Source organism: Athalia rosae, chromosome 7, assembly GCF_917208135.1.
Source record: "Athalia rosae chromosome 7, iyAthRosa1.1, whole genome shotgun sequence".
Taxonomy (NCBI): Eukaryota; Metazoa; Arthropoda; class Insecta; order Hymenoptera; family Athaliidae; genus Athalia; species Athalia rosae.
Window position 1 is genome coordinate 349,487 of NC_064032.1, and position 22,546 is coordinate 372,032.

The window sequence follows — 22,546 nt, forward strand, 5'->3', positions numbered from 1 at the left end:
CGACGCCCGGGAGACAATCGGGGGATGGAAGGGATGAAATTCTCCAACGACGCGACGGACACCCCCGCTCGATCACCCCCGTGTCAAAAACAAGTCTCCGCAGAGAGCGGCTAGTCGCGCGAGAAGCGCCACGAGGCGAACCGATGAATGGTGGTGATATCCGCTTCGAAAGCCCAGAGTCGCGTGGCACGTCGAACCGTACGAAGGACCCGCCGCACGCGAGGACCTGAGGAAAAACCAAAAAACCAATCAGAAAACTGACCCGAAATTAACGAGTAATCGATCGCGAAGAAAATACTCACCTCGTTCCTCGTTGCGTGATGTTCCGAAATCCTCTATGAACCACCTGGAATATAATAAGAGAGAATATTTTGCGATTAAAACTAGAGCCGGAAGAGAGTTCGAACGATAAGACACAGAGCGAAACAATGGGAATCGACGAAACGGTCGGTCGGCCCATTAATTGTGAAAATTTTAAAATTGTTTACAAATTATTTATAAAGTAAGATCGCCCGTTGAACTCGTTCCTCGCGATACCTATGGTATTCGCATCGTGAATCGGACGGTAAAATACACCCGTGAATTTCCGAAGTTTACGGCGTTCGAAATCGAAGAGGAGCGAAGAGAAGCGAAAATTGCAATAATGGCGAAGCTGGAAAGGAACGTTGCGGATCGAGGGTGATCCGATTACCACGTGACAAAAATCGAAAAACTCTAGACGGACTGAGAATAAAAATGACAACGAGAACGCAACTGAGTGTCGCCCGTCCTTCGTCGCCGCGTAAATTTTTCGCGCGTCTCTACGGACATTTGGAAACGAAAGGTAACGTCGCCGATCGCGATTGCAGACTTTCAAATTCGAACGGTGACGAGAAATCTAGTCGAGAAACAAGATCGGACAACGGAAATCCACCCTTACCGGAACTCGTCCCCGACGAAGGATCCCCGAGACTGGCGCCCGAGGGGGGTGTCGATTACGTCAACAACAACAACAACGACAACGACAACGACAACAACGACGACAACGACGACGACGACGACGACGACGATCAAGGACCGACGAGGGACGACAGAATTTTACAGCGGAGTAAAATTGATAACCCGGGGAACGGGGACGGGGAGAATGCGGGAGAGCTCGTGGAACGGCCGGCCAAAGAATCGTCGATTCGTCAGGATCGTCCTTCGTCGTTGGGCCATCTTCTTCAGGGTCCCGTGCTGTTTCCGACAACGGCGGGTCATCATCTCCATCTTTCCCACTTGTCGCATCACCTCTCTTATCTCCCGCTGATCGGAGGGAACCCGGGGCACACCAGGCCCGGAATACCCGCACCCCTCGCCGAGGCCCATTTCCACGGCTTCTCCGCTTTCCGTAAGTTGGAAAAACCGAATAAATAAAACGCGAAACGCCGGTCGATTCTCGCCCGACGCAGGGTACGCGCTTCTCCTCCTATAATTATCCGAGGCACGATCGTGATCCGGGGGGCGTGAGGGGGGCGATTTTTATTCGTATCGCCTCGCCGCCGCCGCCGCCGCTGCCGACTCTCTTCGTTTCGCTATTTTCCACGTTTCTTTCGAGTCCGTCGGCCCGACCGACGTAGCGGGGGTGTATTCGCGCGGTTCGCGCGGACAACAGGTGCGGTGAGCGCGCAGCGAGCGATATCGCACAAGTCCGTCTCGGGATAACGCGGGGGGATCGCGTTAAGCTCGAAAAATTCAAGGAGCGTCGGCTCGGAAATATTTAAATCCCGGTGGCGGAGGAGAAACGACCGAGCGGATCCCACGCCCCCCTCGTGTTTCCGTCAAAAATTGGAACACCCGTCGACACCGCGCGACGCGTTACGGGATCGTCCGGTGCGTGACGCGGTCCTCGAGATGAAAACGAGCCAACGGTTGCGGGGGGTGAACGGGTGCGCGAAAAACCACCGAACCGACACGCACGGTGATTTTTCGACGAGGCGGTCGGCGACGATTCGGCAATAGCGGGTTTCGCGGTATAAACGGCGGCCATCGCGGTGCGCCCACACCCCCGGCGAATTCCACACCCCTCGACGGCGTCCCGTCCGCCCCCGGGGCTCGTCGACCGTCGCATTATCGGCACCGCGCATTGTCGTACACGTAGTCGTCGTCGTCGTCGTCGTCGTCGTCGTCGTCGTCGTCGACGTCCGACGTCCCTCGCGCGAGGAGGATAGAGACGCGGGGATTTTTCGCGCCTCGCCAACTCGTGCTGATATTATGATGTGATTACCAGACGCAGTTGGACGCCTCTCAATGTAGCTTATACACAAGTGTATACGCGTACACGGCTGCGGAGGCGGAGGGGAGGGATTGGGAACGCCGACCGCGTCGCCGCGTCTCCTTTTTCCTAGGGGTACGCGCCCCCCTCGCCGAGGGCGTACACCTGCGGTCCACCCCCGCGTTTACCTTACCGACTTTGATTTCTACCCTCGAGGAGAGTCGTCGCGCCGTCCCCGCGAAGTTCACCTGGGAAGGGGGGAAGGGGGGAGAAAAGAGACCCCTCCTCGATCGTCCTCGCGCGGATTTTGCTCGCGGTATTCGGCGCGACCGTCGTCACCGACGCGTGTATTTCGTCGTCGTGGAGAATGCGAGCTCGTCGCTCGACCTTCGCCGAAATTTGAATTCCCTCGTCGGCTTTCCAGAGCCGTTACGGAGTCAACTTGTTCGCGATTGCGACGATCCGACGCGAGGCGCAGCCCTAGCTCGATTCCGTCGACTCGTCGATCCGAAAAGGCTACACCGGGCAGACTTCCGGCGATATTTCATCGGGGTCCCCGCGACGAATGGATTTCTCTTCCCCGGTAGAAACGAGTCGATGATTCAGATTACATCCCCGTTACCCCCGGCCATCGCGGTGCTGCAGGGTGTATCGAATGCACGAGGTATTAGGGTACACCTACGTTCGTCACACGGCTGATTGAGCTGAGAAAACGCACGTGGCTTCCGTGCGTCCGCCGGTTATAAAATACTGGAGGATCGAGCGCGTGTACACGAGATACTCGTTTACGATTATTCGAAGCATATGTGAATGCGAACGGGGGGGGGGGGGGGGGGGGCCGCAGCTTCCGCCCGCCCTCTAATTAATCCGACACCTGGTTCGCGGCGGTACGGCACCCCCCCCCCTCCCCCCCCCCCCCCCCCTCGTAATTCGTCATACCCGACGCGGGGTGAAAACTAATTGTGAAAATCGGGCTCGGGACGACCGTCGCGGAGAGAAAAACCCGCTTGCGCGGTATTGTCTCGGCTGACGCGCGTTGCGAAAAAGGAAATCCTTAGCGTACGAATTTCTATCGAGGCACACGAGGTGTTCCTCGTCGCCGATCGTCTCGCCTTACCCTTTCAACCGAGATTGCTCGAAGCCTTAGTCCTGCGAACGTCCGGCGTCGCTTTCCGCCCGTCCCAATTATTTTACGAGACACCGCTCCTCTCGTCCTCCCACGGACAGCTATCGGATTACGCGGCGCTTTGCGTTCGGATTTTTCGAAAGGGGGCCGCTTGGCCCCGCTGGGCGAAAAATCGTCTTCCGGACTACCCGCGGTCACCGTTCGTTCGGACTCCGGGTCCAAGGCCAAGAGGATTCAGGGTTTTCCCAAAAGCTGGACGAGCCGCGTGTCGCCCGCCTCCTTCTCCTATTCAACGAGTTAATTTCGAGTTTCGGAGGCGCGCGGGCGGCGCGCAGCCCGCGATATTTGCGACTCGCGCGAATATGATCGGATTAAAGCCACGGAAGCGAAACCCAAAGCCGGGTACAATACGCTCGTTACGATTCACGAGAAATTTACTAAATCTCTTCGCGGCGCGATGATTATAACAACGAGCGTGTTCGCAAGCGCGAACACACCGCCGGTGTGTATGCGGGCGGGCGAACGCGGTTGTACGCCAATAACGTGCGACAATGACGATATTGTAACGAGCTCCCGTTATCAACGGCGACGTGCGAATCGGTCAGCCCCGCGTCCGTCGACGACGCGAGATCGATAGACGACACCCCGCACCCGCACCCGCACCCGTCGACGTCGACGTTTCGATCCGCGATTCAACGCGGTCGTCTTCGCGGACGGGATCGAAGGAATACGCCCCCCCCCCCCCCTCCCCCCCTCCGCCCCCGATCGCGGCGACGATCGCTCGTTCGATCCGCAGGATACATTTCTCCCGTGATTTTTCAGTGGCGCGTCGTCGGAGGAAGGAGGGACGACCGAGGCGGCAGAGGACGACCTTCAGCGGCGAACAGACGCTCCGGTTGGAGGTCGAGTACCGCAGGGGCGAGTACATATCGAGGGGGCGAAGATTCGAATTGGCGGCGTCTCTGCACCTGACGGAAACGCAGATAAAAATTTGGTTTCAGAACAGACGGGCCAAAGACAAACGCATCGAGAAGGCTCAACTCGATCAACAATATCGGTAAGCCGGAGCCGGACGTCCCTTGGGCGGGGGGCGATCGGAGATGACCTCTGCGCGGCGATACGCGCGTATCCCACGATTGCGGCTGCCGTTCGACGCGCGTAATCCCGACGCTCGGCGGTATTTAACCACGACGGGCGTTCGGCCGATCTCATCCACCTGATTTGATTTTGGTCCCGGTCGGGAATCGCGACTGCATTCGCACGCGTCTCCCTCCGTCTCTCCGTCTCTCCGTCTCTCCCTCCCTCCCTCTTACTTCGGTGTACACGATGCGTAATCGCACATAAGCACCCGATAAGCCTACGATAAACGGTGAATAAGCGCACGCTAGTTAACGATAGCGCCACAAAACGTTCGGTTCCCGCACCCTTGTAGCCACGATATTGAAAACACTCGGCGTTTCCCACACGGGACGTAGCGGGGGAGATTCAACGGGATATACAACTTGGTCGTGTCATTGTGTCTCAACCATCCCCATCCCCATCCCCATCCCCATCCCCATCCCCATCCCCATCCCCCCAGCCCTCGCCCTCGCCCTCCTCCATTTTCTACTTTCGCTTTCACTCCCTCCGAGAGCCTCCCTCGGTTTTCCATTTTTATCGTCACTTGGTTTTTCCATTTCCTCCGAGTCTTTCGTTCGCCGGGTATCATCGACGTTCTCCTCTTGATTTCCACGGCAGCAGAGCCGTTCTTGCCTTCGTCGCGAATCGCTAATATCGTTCCTCCGCTGTGGATCGAACTTGCGTCAAGTACCCAATTGATAATTGGGGGGGGGGGGGGGGAATGAACAGATTTTGCCTGAAAGCGTTTCGCGTGCCGAGTAACAACGTCGATATCCGACGTTATCCTATTTTTATTGTCCTCGTTGTCCTCGTCGTCGAGACAATGCGCGAAATGGACGATACGAAGATAACTAAAAGGGTGGAAATTCGAGACTGCACGCGATTCGCATCTCAACTCGAGAGAACGATCTCGCGGCAAATGATTAAATTGCGTTCGGCGAGATGACCGTATTTAATACGGAGCTACCTTTGTTTACTCAATTGTTCCGGCTAACGACCACACGAAACCAGGGGAACGGCTAATTTCCGAATCAGGCCGCACGAACAAGTCTAATCTTCGAAACGGAGAAGATGGGAGATGGAAGATGGAAGAAGATACCTACCGAATCCACGAGACACTGTTCTTTTTTATCCTACTACCGGACGTCCCGGACGTCGAGTCGATTGACTCCGTGAGAGATCTCCTTTCCGATCGGGGAGACGTCGATCCTGCATCCTGTGCGAATGCGGTTTTCGCACCGCTTGTTTTCTGCTTTCGCGCGGCTAGCGGTCTTCAAAGTCCGGGTGTCCTCCTTTCGCATCGATCGATATGAAAATGCATCGTTCGAATCGTGTGCGTTTTAATGACCACCTCCGAAAAGTGAGGTCCTTTTCTTTTTCTCCTTTTTACTCTCTCTCTCTCTCTCTCTCTCTCTCTCTCTCTCTCTCTCTCTCTCTCTCTGAAATTATACACCAAACGTTATTGCGTACCACATGGCATATGCCGCCGCTTATCGCGATTCCAATTAACAACACCATCGCCCGACGAGCGACCTTTGTATCGTTGCTATATCATCTGCGTGGGTACGTACGTGAATACCAGATACTTCGGCGAAGAGTTCCTCTATTATTCGACTAATTGTAGAAACGGAAGTTCCATTCTTTCGGGTGCTTACCGGTAGTTGTGTAATTGAACGTTTGTAACGTGGGTGGGTATAGATTCGGGTGTCCGCCATTTTGGACCTCACAAATAGCTATGCACACAGTCGTGTACAGTCGTGTAAACACGACCGAGCTCGGACTCTGATCCGCTGATAAATACCTGGCGTGTTTCATCGCCGTGAAATAAAGATGATATTGTCGGCCGATCGTACACGTATGTACGTACGTTTCCAACAACAGCTATCGCATCTTCTCAGTTTTTTCCCATTCTGTTTCAGAAATTTCGCGATGACGAACGGTCTGGTGAACTTCCCGTCTTACGCCGCGGGGGCGACGACGCTTTGCGGACTTTGCATCTACAAGGACAACGCCGGGGATGGAGGTGGCAAACATACCTGCGGCATCGCCGGATCTGCTTCACTTCTTCGCACCGAACCGTTGCCGAGGAATACTCCCAGCAGTGGTAACAGCACGAGCAGCAACAGCAGCGACACTTCTGACAATCAACCGATCGTCGTGTCGCCATTGCAGTAAAACAAAACCGAAAACAAAAGAATCCGAGGCTGAAAGTCTGAAGGTGTCATGGCCGATGAGGTGTGGATGCCGGCGCGAACTTCGGGAGAGAAAAGAATCACCGAGAAATGTCTAGAAAAATGGTTCGCGATTCAATTTTTCACGTATCGTTGAAATTATCGAACGAAGGATCGTTCCTTCCGACGAATGAGCGGGACAAGTTTCAAGCCCACCGCGATGCCAGGCCGAAGGGGGTGAACCTCAAAAATGAAGAAGATGAAATTCTCGAAACCGAAAATCTCACTCGACCGACGTAATTATATTGCTTCTCGAATCCTTTTATTCGAATCGATATTTTCTCTAATTCGAACTCGCAACTGCGAAAGTCCGAAATCTAAGAACCGACGATGAGCGCAGAGTCGAACTGTACAATTTGGCTGAATTATCGTTCGCGTTGCTACTTCGAAACTGTGGAGATATCTCGCTATCTCTGGCAAATTATCCCTGTAAAAACTATATGTATCGTAGTAATTGTATACGTATAACGAAAGTAAATAAATAACTTTAACCGAATGATTTCAAGGCGCCAATCGCATGGACCCTCGTCACGGCGATGAGGGGGAAGTAGTTGGGGTTGACAGACGATTTATTTGGACAGCTGGTCAAAGGTTCCAGAGAAGCGAATGAGTACGTACGTTGTACCTTGCGAATCCAATACCAAACTCGTATCTTGTCAAAGAAGTTAGTACGCTGGAGTTTTGACTACTGTAGGAAGGCAATGTGCGCTCCGAAGGCAACGCTGCGGATGGGTAAGAAATAACGACTTGCCACGCTGAAAGATAATTTATTAATCACAAGACCATACCAATAAATCATATCGATATAGAAAAAAGGAAGCGCATACATCGCGGGCACTCTGGTCTCCAACATTACAGGGGACAGGAATGACGAAGGTATCAATTTTATTGCAAGTAAATCGGAGGGTAACATTTTGGAACATGTTTCAATGCTCCGCGGTCGTTGTCAGCATTCGAGTCGGCGGTTCAATTTTCTCGACACCTTTTTGTCGCTGCGTCGACTCGTTGTTTCCATCGAGAGGGATGAATAAAGATCTATCTTCGATAACTTTGATGAGCTTGATTGGAATTGTTAATGAACAGTGACTACTTTTTCAATGGGATGAGAAAAATTGCGGACGATTGGTTATCGTATTCTTTGGATTTTCCTCGATCGGAAGTTCAGGATATTTCGGATTACTGGGGTGTGTGCGATGTGTGGATATTAATGACGTTTGAATATTCAACGACTTACCTCCAGCGAGGGCTGAAACCCAGGTCAGGTTGCAACATCGTTCACTCTCAACGTGCCAGCCGGCAAACGGCAAACCAGAAATTAATGAAAACGAAAGACAGCAATTAATACAGGTAAAGTAAAATAAAGTAAACGGTTGACATGGGCATCCTATCTCACCCCAGCGGAGAGATATGAATTACTGACATAGACCACAGGTGAGTTTGTGAATATGATATCGCCACCCCACCCCCGTAGCGAGCCCGGAATCGCTCTAGTTCATTAACTAGTGTCGATATTACGTGATCAGATGCTAACGATCAATAGGGGAATATCTCTACCTTGATTCAAACCTCTTGGTGTATCGCTCGTTCGATCAAACTGCGTTCAATTTTCATCGCAATTGGTCGGGTGATATTTCTATGGCAAAAATAAACGAAGATCCGCAAAAGAGTGTGAACTTTGACTGCATAGAGTAGATTTGCTGCGAACTAATGAAGAGGTAAACAGCTGCTCGGTGAGATTCTAGCTCTCTCGAAGTATCGTGAAAATTTCAAAAGTCAGTCTTACGACCCCGATGATCTAACGTTCATATTCTCGAGTTTTTTCAGTCACTGGATGAGCTCTATTCTCCACAGCAGGATATTGTCATTATAATAATGCGGATCGACTGAGGGGTGAAAGACGTTGTAGAAAGTGAAGAAAGAGGTTTCGTTGAAAAATCATGTGATATTATTTTTTCCCTCATCGCAGACTGTTGCTAAGGTTTTCATAGAGCGTTCTATCGACGTATAACTGCGAAACTGAACTATAGAAAAATACCGAAGGTACGAAGGAAAAATAAACAGCTTCGTTTGATCGAGTACACTGATTTCCCAACGAAAAGTGAAACGACCAGTTATCGTTGTACTTTGTTAATAAGAAATTCTTCGAAAAGAAAGACACACGAATTTAGAGTACAAAAGTGGACAGAATTTAGAACAGTAGGCCGATTGAATCGATTGCTACACTTGCAAGCGAACTGAATTTTTTTCCAAAATCTTTCAAAATTTACACAATTACTTTATACCGAGTCTACGAGAATACTGCACAAATCGTGTTTGAAATTATTAGATATGCGATTTGTTCCAACAAACGATCAATAAATCAGTTTTAGTATGTTCAAAAGTTGACACACGAATTTAATGCACGATTATTAGGATGAACGGATGGAAAAAAAAAAAAAAAAAAAAAGGAGTAGAAGTAGAAGAAGAGACCATGCAAATTTGCTACTCCAGTTGCATTAAAAATATTGAAAAAGAAATCTGTATTTTGGCCACGGTGAATTTTACCATCATACTGAATTTACTCTATTTACGGAAAATAAACAGCGAAAGTTAAATCAGCAATTAGCGAGATCCCGATACGACAAAAAAATCGCTACTGAACGAAACTTGATCGTTACAATGAATAAGTACTGAAAATAAATATGACAAGTATTCTCTACCGGTATCTTGACCTCATTTCAAGTTGAGTTCATGCATACATTGTCTTAACGAATACGAAATACGATTATATAAAAACATGTGTCTATATGTCCTACCTGCAGATGCTTATATTGGCTATTGCTTTTTATTAGCAAAGTCTAGTCTGTTTGTTGATGAGGCTACAGGCTTGCTTTCCCTTCCTTTCCTGTGCTTTCCACAAGGCTACCTGCCTGCCTGTTCGTACGATTTTTTGTTCTTCGCCTTTCTTGCTCGCTTCTAATCTTCCATCCTAGTTACCAAGGAGTACGTACGTACGTACAACATATGGCTTCAACACAAACGTCGAGACTATCTCTACATCGGAACATCACTTCTCTCGGTTCAAACTACAGATTTGACGTGCCTGGTTATTCTACCTTGAACAAACTGTCGCCGCATCGTACAAAGTGTTTTCAATTTTGATGTACTGTGAAATGAATTTATATTCAAGTTATGATTGCGTGGATCTATATGTTTTAATGTGAATGTTATTTCAATTTGTAACTCAAGTTACACCGTCAATTGATCAAGTAGGTGAGTGAACACTATTAAAAATATTTGTCATTGATTAGATTATGTACAAATTGATTTAATTCTGCGTCGGAATACAAACGCTGATCAATAACTCATGGTTACCGTTATCATTTGTAATAATAATAATTATCTACACAATTAATGGGTATAATACAGACAGGCAGACCGACAGAGACATCCTTTCTATTATAAATAATGTATGATTTATTGATTGACAGACACAACTAACGTTTCGTCTTTGATTAATCTTCGATTATCGAATAAACTATGCTTCAATGATCCCGCATAGGAAAAAAATTCATTCGTAACTCTGTCGACTGTATGATTTCAGTGTCCTACCTGTGTGCTTGACTTACGATTATTAACCTAAACCTTGACAATTTCCTTTCTTTTATTCTTTTTTCAACTTTGTAAATTAAAAATGGTGGAAAAGGTTGTGGTCACTTTTTATTATCTAACTCTTAAAACATTACAACTTAGAAATTAAGTTTAACCTAGATATTCTAGAAATGCTCTGCAACAATTTATCTCTCTGGCGGTTCTATATGCATTCTCGCTTGCTCGCTCTCTCTTCATTGATTTCATTAAATTTTCAATTAATTTTTTCGTTTTAGATTTCTTCGATTCCATCATTTTCTAACTCTATCATAGTTGCCTCGGTCTATATAAGAATCATCTTGCCTCTAATCATTTACTCTACTACAACAATCTGCATCATTTTTGTAAAACCTAGATTCTTACATGGACCTTCCAATATTTCTTGATTTAGTTGATTCGGATTTTAAAGTTTAGTGTCTCTGCTCGGGTCTGTTGGGTTGTTCGGATGGGTGGGTGAGCGAAGGTGTATGAATATGTGGGTGGATCAGTTTCGATGTGGGTGGATCGGCGTGTCAATGTGTATCAACAACGATTATGGGAATACAAATATTTTTCGTCAACTTATCGTTGGTGCGCAAAGTCACCAACCACCATCTATCGATTGCAAACACATAACTCTCGGAGTGATCGGTATAAACTGGTAGGTAGATAGTTTTTCACGTGCGGATGCGGTAGGTGCAACGTTTTCAAATGTAATACAGTTATGCATAAACCTCCCTCACTGCGATCTAATGGGTGACGCTTCTGTCCTGAATCCTGATTGTCCTGCCTGGTCCTGTCTGACTAGCCTTAGCCCTGCCTGCTCCGAACTAAACAGTACAGAAGTACTGGCGACTAGTAGACAAGTGGTAGACAAGGGGTCACCTGAGGTTCAAAAGTGACAAATTTGTTAGTTTAGTCAAATTTACACCGTCCACAGCTAGAAAGATTTACACAGACGCGACTATACGATTATGTCTAGACGAAAAAGCGACAAAATATCCCTCACTCTTTCTTTAATCACACTGGGCAATGATCGAGCCGCAAATAAGGCTCTTATTTTCGGCCCACCCCGTCTTTCTTCGAACATTCTTTTATTTATTTTTCTTTCCAGTTTTAAAAAGCAGGCTCGATGTGTCTTACGGAAAACCCAAAAATCTTGACTCAAACGTACGAGTTCCGTTAAAGATTTACGACAAATAAATTAAACCATGTGCCATCATACTTGAAACGGTAGCGTCGTGAATTTTGCTTTGATAAAGGAACGAATTATACACACACAGAGTGGTGTGGGTGTGCCAGAAAAAAAAAAAACCGTTTTTCCATGTAATGCTAGCATGCGCTTAGCCAGGACCGACAGTTTTCAAAATGGCAGGGTGATCAACGATAGCTCTACAAGTTTATCATCTTGACTAAAATATGCTAGATCTTTGGCTGAAAACAGCTGAAATTGGAATACAAAACATTCACTATCACGGACCACCCTGTGTATAATGAGCGAATGGCACGGGTAGCTGATATTTATGAAGAAGATAAAATAATCACTCTGAATCCAAAGGCCTGATAACAATTTAATAAACCAAGCGAATATCTAAAAATAGAAATATTATATCAACAAACTATGCATGCTGAATATTGTTCGCTAACGTGAAGTGATGTACGACCAACTAATGATCAAATGCACGCCCGTGAATAAAGACAATCTTCTGATTTACTTCTATGGTATAATTAGTTTTTGAAGCATCGAACACGATATGGCTTGGAGATTACACGAATATGATTGGCTAGGAACGAAATAGAACTTGATATATCGACTAATGAAGCTGAGACCCACTTGTAAATAACGCGAATCAACTTTTGAGTATTAATAATTATTTTGCGCATTATGATTCAGAGAGCTGAAATAATTGATCAGATGACTAGGCAATAACTGTACAGCTGAATACATTGTCGATGACCGTGTGGGGCGGTAGACAAGAATCTCAAATCATAAAGAGTCTCAAAAAGAAATAAAGGTTCCTTACCATTGCCCTTCGATGCTATTCGAATTATTTTGTCTCCCCAAGTTGTGACTACAGCATCCGACCTATTAAGTTTTACGATCAACTTGTTCTCTTCGTCCAACGATACGCGATGCCCAAAAGTTTAGTACAACGATCTACCAGAATATTTCTGAATGCCCAAATATCAAGAGAAGTCAGAAAATATTGAACAAAAGTGAAGTAGAAATTTGAAATTTGCAGAGAGCTCGCAAACAGTACTGATTGTGAATACCGAAACTGTTGAAAATCAGATGACAGTTAGAGATTAAGTTATTGCTGTAATGCCTGGATTCACCGATAAACAGGTGCGTCTCTAATAAAAGAAAAATATTGTGAATTCGAACTTGCTCTTGCACAAACGATCCTCTAATGAATATCTGATGTTCTCATTCATCTTGAAACATGAAGTTTTGCACATAAAAATAAATAAAAAAAGCAACTACACCTCACAATCTTGGGAAAACTTTCGACGCCGGTCATATTCTGTGCTGAAAAACCTGCACTCCTCTCACTCATAGTAACTGCAGCCTATGATTAGGTGCCCACCCATTACAGTCTTGTGAATTTAAAAAAGAGAAATTTGAACTCACCATTTGAGGGAGCGTAGCGTTGCGACGGGCTATGCCAGTGGACTTAGTATCTTCTGCCGCCACCACCACCTCCGCCGCCGCCACCTCCTCCACCCATGTTTCCACCTCCAACTGGATTTCCTCCATACCCGCCTTGGTTTCCACCACCACCGTAGCCACCTCCGCCTCCACTACCGCCGCCTCCTCCACCACCTCCGGTATTGCCGCCTCCCATGGGTCCTCCTGCTTTGTTCAAGGGGGACATTTCGCATCAAGGCTTTTTTGCAAAGTGAACGTAATGACAAATATAATTGCAATGCGTCCAAGTTTTGAATCGAAATATTTCTAGTCATTCGTCGGGAGTGCCGAACGATCAGCAGAACCCCAAAGTCAATTGAGGACCAGAGTGGCGTGAAATTAGAACCATCTAGCCTTGAAGTTTTACTCTGTCGGACTGACGTCAGCAATGGACAAACAGAGATCACTTATGATTTGGGTTTAAGAAATAATAAGCCCTGTCAGGCTAAAAACTTTTTCGATGAGTCACATTTGCACCTACAACTATAGAGGGTTGATAATTTAAACGTTCATACCATACGGAGCGGGCCTGCCGCCAGCATTGAAGTTATTTCGCACAGGTCCACCTCCATAGCCTTGCTGGTAGCCACCTCCAAAGTTGTCGTTGCTCCAGTTTCCACCACTATTGTAGCCACCCTGGCCACCCTGTCCACCCCAGCCACCACCTGAGTCAGCGCGTATGAAATTTTCTATGATTATTGCGTCTCTCTTATGAGGATGGTTTGCAAAGGTAAAGTCCGGATGTTTTGTAACTTTAAACACGATTTCGTCATGCAACGATTAACGTAAATTGCCAGATACCTTGGTTCTGGTTCTCCCAGGGTCCGTTGCCACCCCAACCACCTTGATTGCCACCTCCGTAACCACCTTGATTACCACCGTTATTCCAATCGCCACTGCCGCCACCTCCGCGACCTCCCCAGTTGCCGCCACCTTGATTGCTACCTCGCGGACCTCGTCCACCACCTTGGCCACCTCTACCGCCGCCTCCACCACCTCCACCAGTTGCAGAAGCCATCTCAGCTTTGCTCAAAGCCTGAAAGTAAAATAAGAGTTGAATATCCAGACTCCTAGGTAGAGCCCATACCGCAAACGGAAAATTTATGTACCAACTGTTGTAACAAATATAACTGAGATACAAATAATTCCAGGTCACCATATCGTAGATAGCTAAATGTATCGAATTCAACTCGCCCGATACCATACTTCAAATTTTTATTAGGACAAAAATTTTTAGCTTTTATTCGGCTATTGTCGAGATGACGACGAATAAGCGTAGTAGGAATCGGGGAACCGATAACAATAACAATTACCTTTTTGACATCAACGTGCTTGTTGCAAATTTGATGATTACGTTGTAAGCAGATCTTATCGACGGGATCATAATCATCAAATTCAACAAATCCGAAACCTCGCTTCTTCCCAGTTTCCTTATCGGTAACAATACTGACGGAGTTGATGCTACCAAAAGATTGAAAGTACAGTCGGAGGTCCTCTTCTTCGTGGTCATCTTTCAGTCCACCTACGAACAATTTCTTCACCGTGGCACCAGCTTCCGGCCGGCCAATTTCCTGTCGTGGAACAGCACGCTTTGGCTCCACAACACGTCCATCCACTCGGTGTGGTCTGCGAATAATGCAAGGAATTTGTTGATACAGAGACTAGAAAGGTGGAAGTAGACCGATAAATACTTAGTTAGTACTTTAAATAGTCACAGTACTTTGAAATATTGTGATAGTCTTCTGTCAATGAGGGAAAAAAAAAGTCAACAATTTGTAAAACAAAGCTGCAATTTCTATTCTGTGTTATTATCACCTGGCATTTTGCGCATCATCAACCATGTGTGCGCGTGAGTAGGTAATGAATCCGAATCCACGAGAACGCTTGGTTTTTGGATCTTTCATGACAACTACATCGACAATTTCACCCCACTGTTCAAAGTGTTTTTTGAGGGAGTCATCGGTAGTCCTATAGTCAAGACCGCCGATAAATAACTTCCTGACGTGTTCTGGCTCATTTTTTCCATCCTGGAATAGAAAATTCTAATTGTAAGTAAAATATACTGTCGATTGCAGATCTGCAAGCTGTGCTTTTATCTAGACAGAAATATTCCCCAACTCAATAACGGAATCATCAAGTTGAATTCATCCGTGGGATTGATGCATTGAAATTCCATTCCTTGTACGCGTCATCCGTTGGTAGATAAATTTCGTCGACAACAAAATTGAAATGTGACACATTAATCAGCAAATGAGGAACCAGTCGTGATAGAGGATTAGAACAGCCGTGGTGAAAATTTTCGACAATCTCATTTCTGTAGTTGTTTACCTGTGATCTGTAGGCCGATCGATGATCTTGGTTCGACGAATACATGACGGAAGGCTCAACGATCAGTAAATGTTTACCACAATTGCGTTATACGTACAATTTGTTGCGTGAGAATAAAATTTTCCATCTATCTACTGCACGCGAGCTAAAATTAGTGAGAGCGCAAGATGGCGACGCGGCGTAACTTGGCTTTGGATTCGATGACCGGTCGGCTTGGGTACGCGAAAAGCAACGTCTCCGTTACGCCTATGTTGGAGGGGAGGGTGGGTGGCTTATGTTTGTAAGAACATTTTCTCGAAGCACAATCCACTTTCTATAAATAGCTAGTCGGATATATGAATACAACCCAGAGAACTTGGCTAGAAATGTAATTTAAGCGCAGATAACGCAGTACCGGAGCTAAAAGAAATAGAAATCGATCGCGGAGCGGAGCAGTACGGGATGGACCGCCGTTCATTTTTTTAAAATACCTTTCTTTATCTGACGTGGAGCGTAACGTAGTTGTTACTTCGGAAGCTACGGGGCCGAATTTGCGGATAATTGAAGTAACAGGGTACTCACGTCGTGTTCCATCTTCACCATGTTGAGGTAAGCGATGATGAGCGTCAAATTTCAAATACTTCGTTACGTCCCACAACCACAAACAACCTTCCCCGAAATCGCTCACTCGGGAAGTGAAGCCGTAAAGCACTCCGTAAAGACAGCAAAGGTCAGCGACGGATACTGCGCGCGCTCGATGCGTGTCTGACGAATACTGTGCGGCGACGTTACCGATCAATGCCCATTCTCGACACGCCATTGGAAGAGAATCCGACCTCCCAGGAAACGGAAGCTGAAAAATTGACAACTCAGAGCGCGGTGCCTTTGTTATTATTATTGACATTTTTTATTTGCTATTAAATAGCAATATTCACCTGAATCATTCCGATTACCCCAATCGTTCAGTTTAGATTGACTACCTTTCAAATTAAAATTGTCTCAACAAAAAGAGTTCAGATTTCTCAACAATGCCGGAGGCGCCCCGATCCTGGATTGCATCGCATGCCGTACCCTGTGATCTTGAATTGTGAGATAAATTCCCGTGTGGTTTATATCGGTGTATATAATTTTCAATTGTGTGCTGTCGGACGGTGTGATGTCGGTGATCGGAGGAGCGTGATACTTTCTACCGGATGAAAGGCTGTCAAAAATGATATTAACGTATGTTGCGATGGCGGGTAAAATGATTTAAAAAATATTTTTGACACGGTGAGTAAACAACGCTTTCGGAACTGCTCGGTACTAATCTTCAGTCAGCGTGCTCGGTGACACACGAGTTGTTTATAAGCTGGAAGGGCGAGATTTGAACAGAATAATGAAGTACGTATCATCGACGTTTCTTATTTGTATCTAATTGTTATTCCGTCTCGTTCTGATATAAGATGAAGACTACCTCCGACCCTATTGTATAACGTTGATAACCTATTGAAAAAGATGCTCGATCATTCACGTGTGTATTTTCATCTGTCCTACTGCTGATGCAAGTCAGATTTATATTGCAGATACTCGGTTATACCTGAATTTTTTACACGGACTAGCCTCTGATCATAAACATTTCAACTTTACGGCTGTTTTCTTTCCTCAGATTAAACCTCATACTGCAGATACGTGCAATCCACAGTTATAAAATCAGAATATTGGATACACAGACTAGTTGGGCTAGAGCTCCGAGTAGTTAAGTGCCCTGAAACAAAGAAAAGCGGAGAAAGGACAGTGAGTTTGAAAGTAACTGCAGAAGCTTGTCAAAAGTACATATAAAACGTTATTCACGTCATGGATAGAAGACGCATTGTTGATGAAACAAACAAAATACAGGGATTCAAGCGATCTTTGGAACCAGAGAAGATTATCGGAGTTTCAGACTGCGGTGGCGAGTTGATGTTTTTGATGAAATGGTGAGCAATGATTACGCAGTTATTTGATTCATGTCGCAACTAGTTATTATAGTTGATCATAAATTCATATTCATGGCTTCTAAGTTACATTTTCGTTAAATTTAGGAAAGGAACGAATGAAACAGATTTGGTGTCTGCAAAAGAAGCCAACATTCAGTGTCCCCGAGTTGTCATCCAATTTTACGAAGACAGATTAACTTGGCACCCGACAAAACCTAGCTCAAACTAGGTCGTATAGAGTTTTGTTTGTTAAATATTTTCAAATGATCAAATCAGATTAAGTATTGAGAATGTAAAACATAGTTTCACAGTGGGGAAAAGAGAAATCTCAGAACTCTTCACTATGTTTTAGACGAATCTCAAATTATGAATTTAATTGCAATGAGTGAAACCAAATACTTAGCGGCAATGCCTCAACCACCTTCAGACCAGGCTGGTGCGTCTTCGGTGGGAGGGCGATGCTCCCCTGTTCCACCCATGTTTCTTCTCGGACGATTCTAATTTTCACCGGCCTCATCTCCCCTGGCCCAAGCGGTACGTTTACTAGCTTCGTCCTTTTATCCAAAGCACGTGAGCAGCTCATCCGCAGGTTCTTCTCCTTAGTGCTACCGCCTGAAAATAAAAGACCGTTAAAATCAGCGCGAAACACAGCCGCCACCAGACATCCCAACACTCACCTAAATCGGCTTGGCACCGGCCGCTTTTGTTTTCGCCTGAAATTGTTTCAACCGTAGGGTTTGCTCCAATGGCCAGGATAGCACAAAGGTTGTGAAGTTTTGATTACAAAAAATATTCAATAAGTAATAGTTTTGATTTGACATCAATGGACCAGTCCTTGATATCCCCGTCGATATCGACTAACCATTAGTACATTATTAGTATGGTAATCCACCATGTGTATAGCTGCTGCGTGTATAAATGTTTCACGGACCATTGATTTATGAATACCATAGATCAAATTTTATTATTTTATGTATAGACAATTACAAAAATAAGAATAAATATTAAATAATTATAATATCAAATCATTTCCAAGTTCCGAGTCTTTTCATATTTCTCAATATATCACATACCTAATCCAATCTAGGCTTCCATCTTGTTCCAACTTCTGTTAATGTATAGATATCACCTAAAATTTACCTTCAGCATCACAAGCCTCTTCAGGTAATTCTAATTCCGATAATTGACAGTTGACAAATGAATTGAACCCACGTATTCGAGGTTTTAATATTTCCGAAGTCCTCCGTCTCCAGTGTATGTCGCTTAATTTTTTGACGCTGGATTTTTCTACGCAACCAGTAGCAGAGATACCTCCACCATTCGTACTTTTGTTATCTAGAATACCACCTTGAGGTAAAATAAATTCTTCAGATTCACCGTTGCCATTTGTATTTCCAGTCTTAGTTATGGTAGGCACACAATTTGTTCGCTCTGGTTCATTTTGCCCACCTATCGAAGTACTTTGTTGCCTCTGTTGCGTTGAGATTGGCGTGAGGTCTGGAGACTTGGCAATCATCGGATTTGACTTCATTTCCTCTATAGCTCGCTTCTTTGGAACCGGATGCCTCAGCGTGTTCACACTTTTTGAATCTTGACACTCACCCCATGATAAGGGTACGTCTGGCTGCATATTTTGCTTCTTTTGAGGAAGAAACGAGCGAGATTGGTTGAACTTGTCAACTCGATTTGGCGGTGCTGCTGGAATCTGTGGGTCGGATATCGATAGCTCTGGGCTGCAAACCTTAGCAACCAACATGTTTTTGTTTGCATGATTAGGTCGGAGCGGAAATTCTCGAATTGACTTATGGACAGGGTGCTGCCTTTCGACTCGACTGCTACGAAAATCAGGATGAAAGAAACAGTCGTTATTTGAATCACTTTTTGGGTACAATTTTTCTTCGATTCTTCTGTTAATCACAACGGCTTCAGCCAATGGAATCGGTTCCGTGTGGGTAAAAGCTTTTTTAGGAGAAGTTGTCTTCTCTTCGGGTCGTTTGATACTAATTGGTCCATTAATAACAGGCACAGCATTGCTCAATTCACTGATTGGTCTTATCACAGGAGTAACGTTACTTCTGGAATCTAATCGGCACTTAATTTGTTCATGAGAATTTATGTAAAGTACGGATATCTTTGCGGGACTCTTTGGTAGCGGATTCGCGGAGGCTTTCGGCTTACTTTTTGGCCTTATCTTTTGCTTAGCAACAATTGCTGGTTTTGATTCCACAAAGGGGGTTTCGACGCGCCCCTCCGTAGGTGCAGGTTTATCTAGAGATGTGATTCTGTCCTCTGAATGATGATGTCTGGTATGACGATTGAGATTGTCTTTTCGTCTGAAGACGGTACTGCAAAACTGGCAGGGGAACGGCTTATCATCTGAAACCGAAACGAGTTTTCAAAGAAGAGCGCCGTTATCTGCAAGAGACGCTACGGAAGTTTCACTTGGAATTTTCGTAAATCTCAAAAGCTGCACTCACCTGAATGTACTGCCAAGTGACGGCTCAACTCACTCTTTGAGAGGAAAACTCTCGTGCAATCGGAGCATGAAAATGGGCGCTCTTTACCGTGTGTTCGTCGATGTCGGACCAGCAAACATTTGTCCTTAAAACTTTTTCCACATTGCTCACACATATGAGGACGCTCATCTGGTAAGTAATCGGGGTGAGATAATAACTACAGAATTCTCAATTTTGATACTGCAATTTTCAGAGAACTCACTAGAGTGTGTGTGCATGTGACGAGTTAAGTTCGTTGCTTCGCGAAATGATTTCTTGCAAATTTGACAAGTATACGGTCGGACTCCTGTGTGAACGTTTAGGTGACTCTTCAGGTCTTCTCTACTGCTGTAACCCTTCTGACAGACTGAACACCTGAAACGTTTCTTAACTACGACAGAGACAAAGACCAATTATTGGAAACGTAAGCATTATCATGTTGATGTTATTAGGCATACTTTGGATTTTTTCTATTTTTGGGCAAAAAATGAAGTATTTTTAAAATCGATTGTAGGGCACTTTTCTAATGTATTTTGACTCCAGGATCACGAATCCGTTGTCCAAATTGAGCTACGAATTTTTGCCATCGAGATATCTTTGCTTTTTAATTTTTTGGGTCGATTAATTGGCAATAACTCGATGATTTCATAGATAGATCAATTTGGCTTCCGAATTCGGATTGCTGAGATCAAGATATTCAAGTATACCATAGAAACCCCTAAAAAAAAGCATTTCTCATGCGTGAACAAAAAAGTGGGTGGATTTCGAGATTCGACTGGGCATCAACTTTTTAAAATAGGATAGCGTAGCGACAGTTTGCAGATTTTTCACTTACTTTCATGAGAATGAAGGTGTCTGTTGAGCTTGTTGCGTTGTGGAAATGCCTTTCCACAAACCGAGCATTCGAATGGCTTATAGCCTGTATGCGTTCGTTCGTGATACTGAAAGTGTGACTGTTTTACAAAACTCCTGTCGCAGATTGTGCAGTGGTACGGTTTTATTCCTGTCAGGCAAGAATCATGGTACCGCTCTGCTGTTGGACTTTTGAACGTTTTACCACAGATGTTACACTTGTAGGTTTCCTGGACTCCTGGTATCACAGATATGTGTGTCCGCTTGAGCCTAGAATTCTTTCGTTTCTTTGGCTTCTCTACCTCCTTATTGGAATCCTAATAATACCAAAAGTAGGTGACGCAGGATTCCAACAACCATGCCAAAGAGTTGCCATTGAGTGAAATAAGATAGCTTACATTCTGTTTGCAATGAATCATTTCCTGTACCAGTAAGTCTTCATGGTCGCCTTTAATTTTTGTAGGAGAACGTAGGTTAGTCACCAACTCCAATGGCTCTAATTTTGGAACACTACTTCGCAGTTGCATCGATACTTCCTGGTTCATTGGTCGGTCACAGGCATCAAAACCTAACGTCAACAAATTGTTTGATCTCATAACAAGTCATTGAAAATTTTACTCACTACATCATTTGCATTGCTACGGTCCATTTATTAAAGAACTATGAGGAACATTTTGCAACCTGGATCAGAAGTAGAACGACGTCCAAGTTGCGGGGGGTCAGTAGCTCCATTTTCATGGAATGTATGAATTGTTGTTTTTTCAGTTCTTTTCGGCTTCAAATTTTGATCCATGTCATTGTTTTCATTGTTTACACTGTGCTCACCCACCCATTCTGAATGGAACATAGTGCTGTCCAAGCCACAGGATTCTTGATGAACAAAGAGATCTTGTACATGGTCTAGTGGTTTATTTATCACAAGTTCCAGAGGTTGCTGAATCATTTCTCCTTTCTCAGAGCATGTTTCAGAAGTGCTGAAATCCCCGGACATTGAAGCTAACGGTGAGGAGTGGAATGGATAATCTAGACATAGATCGAAGATTACTATTCAGTTTTAGGTCCCTAATCCAAACCTTTAGAAGGACTTGCGTACCAAAGTTACCGATCGTTTGAATGCGATGCTCACTTTGGCAGGCTTTACATCCTTCCTCCTCGTCAACTAAGCATATCCGACACTTTTTGTGCCCGCAGGCATCCCTAACTAAACGGGATGTTGACGCATTTGTGTACTCTCCACAGTTGGGGCATACTTCACCCATCATTGTCACTTGTGACTTTATCCGAGGCCTGTATAAATAAATGAGAAAACTAGTTGCAACAAAGTCTAACTTGTTTTGTGTCAAGAGTACAAAGAGTAAGTAATTATTCACCGATAGGTATGTACTACGCGTTATTAAAATCATTATTATGATCGTGTCGTAATGATAAAATTAACCTTGAATTTCGCCTCCCAGTTATCGGAGTTCCCGTGACGTCGATTGCCAAGATACTGCTTCTATGTCAGACGGTTATGCGAAGGGACAATCATACGGACTTGCCCGTCATCAGAATTCACCTCAGACACACCGGCTGACATGTTGCTGCATCTGTACTAAATCCTGCAAGTAGAATATGTAGATTTGGCGTAGAGAAATAATACTGACACGTACGTTCAGCGCTCTACTCTTGCTCCTACTCAAAAGGCAACGAATTCGGACTTATAGGTCTGAATTCGTTGTCAAAAAGCTCCCACCCTTCCCTCATTGTTGAATAGCTATACCTTGGCTATACCTACCATAGCGACTGCACTGCTACACTGCTGCACTCGAAGTGATCCGAAAAAACTCGAAGACGACTGGTGAAACTTTGAGCGTCATCCGAATTTCTGGACCATCAGCTGTTCTGGCGAGTGAAAATTTTATAGGTTGCGGGAGGGCAGTACCAATGCCAA

General features: G+C 45.2%; 5 protein-coding genes across 15 annotated transcripts in view; 2 read left to right on the forward strand and 3 right to left on the reverse strand.

The window, feature by feature from the left end:
• LOC105684315 (ribulose-phosphate 3-epimerase) overlaps window positions 1–22,546 on the reverse strand; it is a 135,391-nt gene that overhangs the window by 50,740 nt on the left and 62,105 nt on the right. The window lies entirely within an intron of this gene.
• On the forward strand, window positions 353–7,354 carry LOC105693193 (pancreas/duodenum homeobox protein 1). Of its 2 annotated transcripts, XR_007279474.1 has the most exons (4): window positions 353–1,369; window positions 4,182–4,416; window positions 6,398–6,945; window positions 7,216–7,354. XR_007279474.1 is itself a non-coding variant. In XM_048658683.1 (3 exons), the coding sequence occupies exons 1-3, from the start codon at window positions 736–738 to the stop codon at window positions 6,651–6,653; spliced, it is 1,125 nt and encodes a 374-aa protein (XP_048514640.1). In that variant the 5' UTR covers window positions 353–735; the 3' UTR covers window positions 6,654–7,200. The 2 variants fall into 2 exon arrangements, 1 of the variants encoding a protein (XP_048514640.1); XM_048658683.1 differs by lacking the exon at window positions 7,216–7,354 and having other exon boundaries at window positions 6,398–7,200.
• On the reverse strand, window positions 7,461–16,067 carry LOC105693216 (heterogeneous nuclear ribonucleoprotein A1, A2/B1 homolog). Of its 7 annotated transcripts, XR_007279473.1 has the most exons (8): window positions 15,336–15,528; window positions 14,823–15,034; window positions 14,321–14,633; window positions 13,809–14,043; window positions 13,523–13,696; window positions 12,951–13,175; window positions 7,944–11,203; window positions 7,461–7,767 (listed from the first exon to the last, which is right to left on the reverse strand). XR_007279473.1 is itself a non-coding variant. In XM_048658682.1 (7 exons), the coding sequence occupies exons 1-6, from the start codon at window positions 15,915–15,917 to the stop codon at window positions 12,994–12,996; spliced, it is 1,137 nt and encodes a 378-aa protein (XP_048514639.1). In that variant the 5' UTR covers window positions 15,918–16,067; the 3' UTR covers window positions 7,461–11,203; window positions 12,951–12,993. The 7 variants fall into 7 exon arrangements, 6 of the variants coding, with proteins under 6 accessions (XP_048514639.1, XP_048514636.1, XP_020712172.1 ...); XM_048658682.1 differs by lacking the exon at window positions 15,336–15,528 and adding an exon at window positions 15,897–16,067 and having other exon boundaries at window positions 7,461–11,203; XM_048658679.1 differs by having other exon boundaries at window positions 7,461–11,203.
• On the forward strand, window positions 15,664–18,294 carry LOC105693215 (chromobox protein homolog 1). Of its 3 annotated transcripts, none has more exons than XM_048658722.1 (3): window positions 15,664–15,923; window positions 16,960–17,269; window positions 17,375–18,294. In XM_048658722.1, the coding sequence occupies exons 2-3, from the start codon at window positions 17,148–17,150 to the stop codon at window positions 17,496–17,498; spliced, it is 246 nt and encodes an 81-aa protein (XP_048514679.1). In that variant the 5' UTR covers window positions 15,664–15,923; window positions 16,960–17,147; the 3' UTR covers window positions 17,499–18,294. The 3 variants fall into 3 exon arrangements, with proteins under 3 accessions (XP_048514679.1, XP_012268419.2, XP_012268420.2); XM_012412996.2 differs by lacking the exon at window positions 15,664–15,923 and adding an exon at window positions 16,133–16,694; XM_012412997.3 differs by lacking the exon at window positions 15,664–15,923 and adding an exon at window positions 16,684–16,824.
• On the reverse strand, window positions 18,207–22,528 carry LOC105693214 (zinc finger protein 43-like). Of its 2 annotated transcripts, none has more exons than XM_048658668.1 (9): window positions 22,391–22,528; window positions 22,052–22,214; window positions 21,710–21,903; window positions 21,298–21,639; window positions 21,015–21,184; window positions 20,600–20,933; window positions 19,988–20,155; window positions 19,747–19,914; window positions 18,207–19,645 (listed from the first exon to the last, which is right to left on the reverse strand). In XM_048658668.1, exons 3-9 carry the CDS (start codon window positions 21,876–21,878, stop codon window positions 18,399–18,401), a joined length of 2,598 nt encoding a protein of 865 aa, XP_048514625.1. In that variant the 5' UTR covers window positions 21,879–21,903; window positions 22,052–22,214; window positions 22,391–22,528; the 3' UTR covers window positions 18,207–18,398. The 2 variants fall into 2 exon arrangements, with proteins under 2 accessions (XP_048514625.1, XP_048514626.1); XM_048658669.1 differs by having other exon boundaries at window positions 21,987–22,214.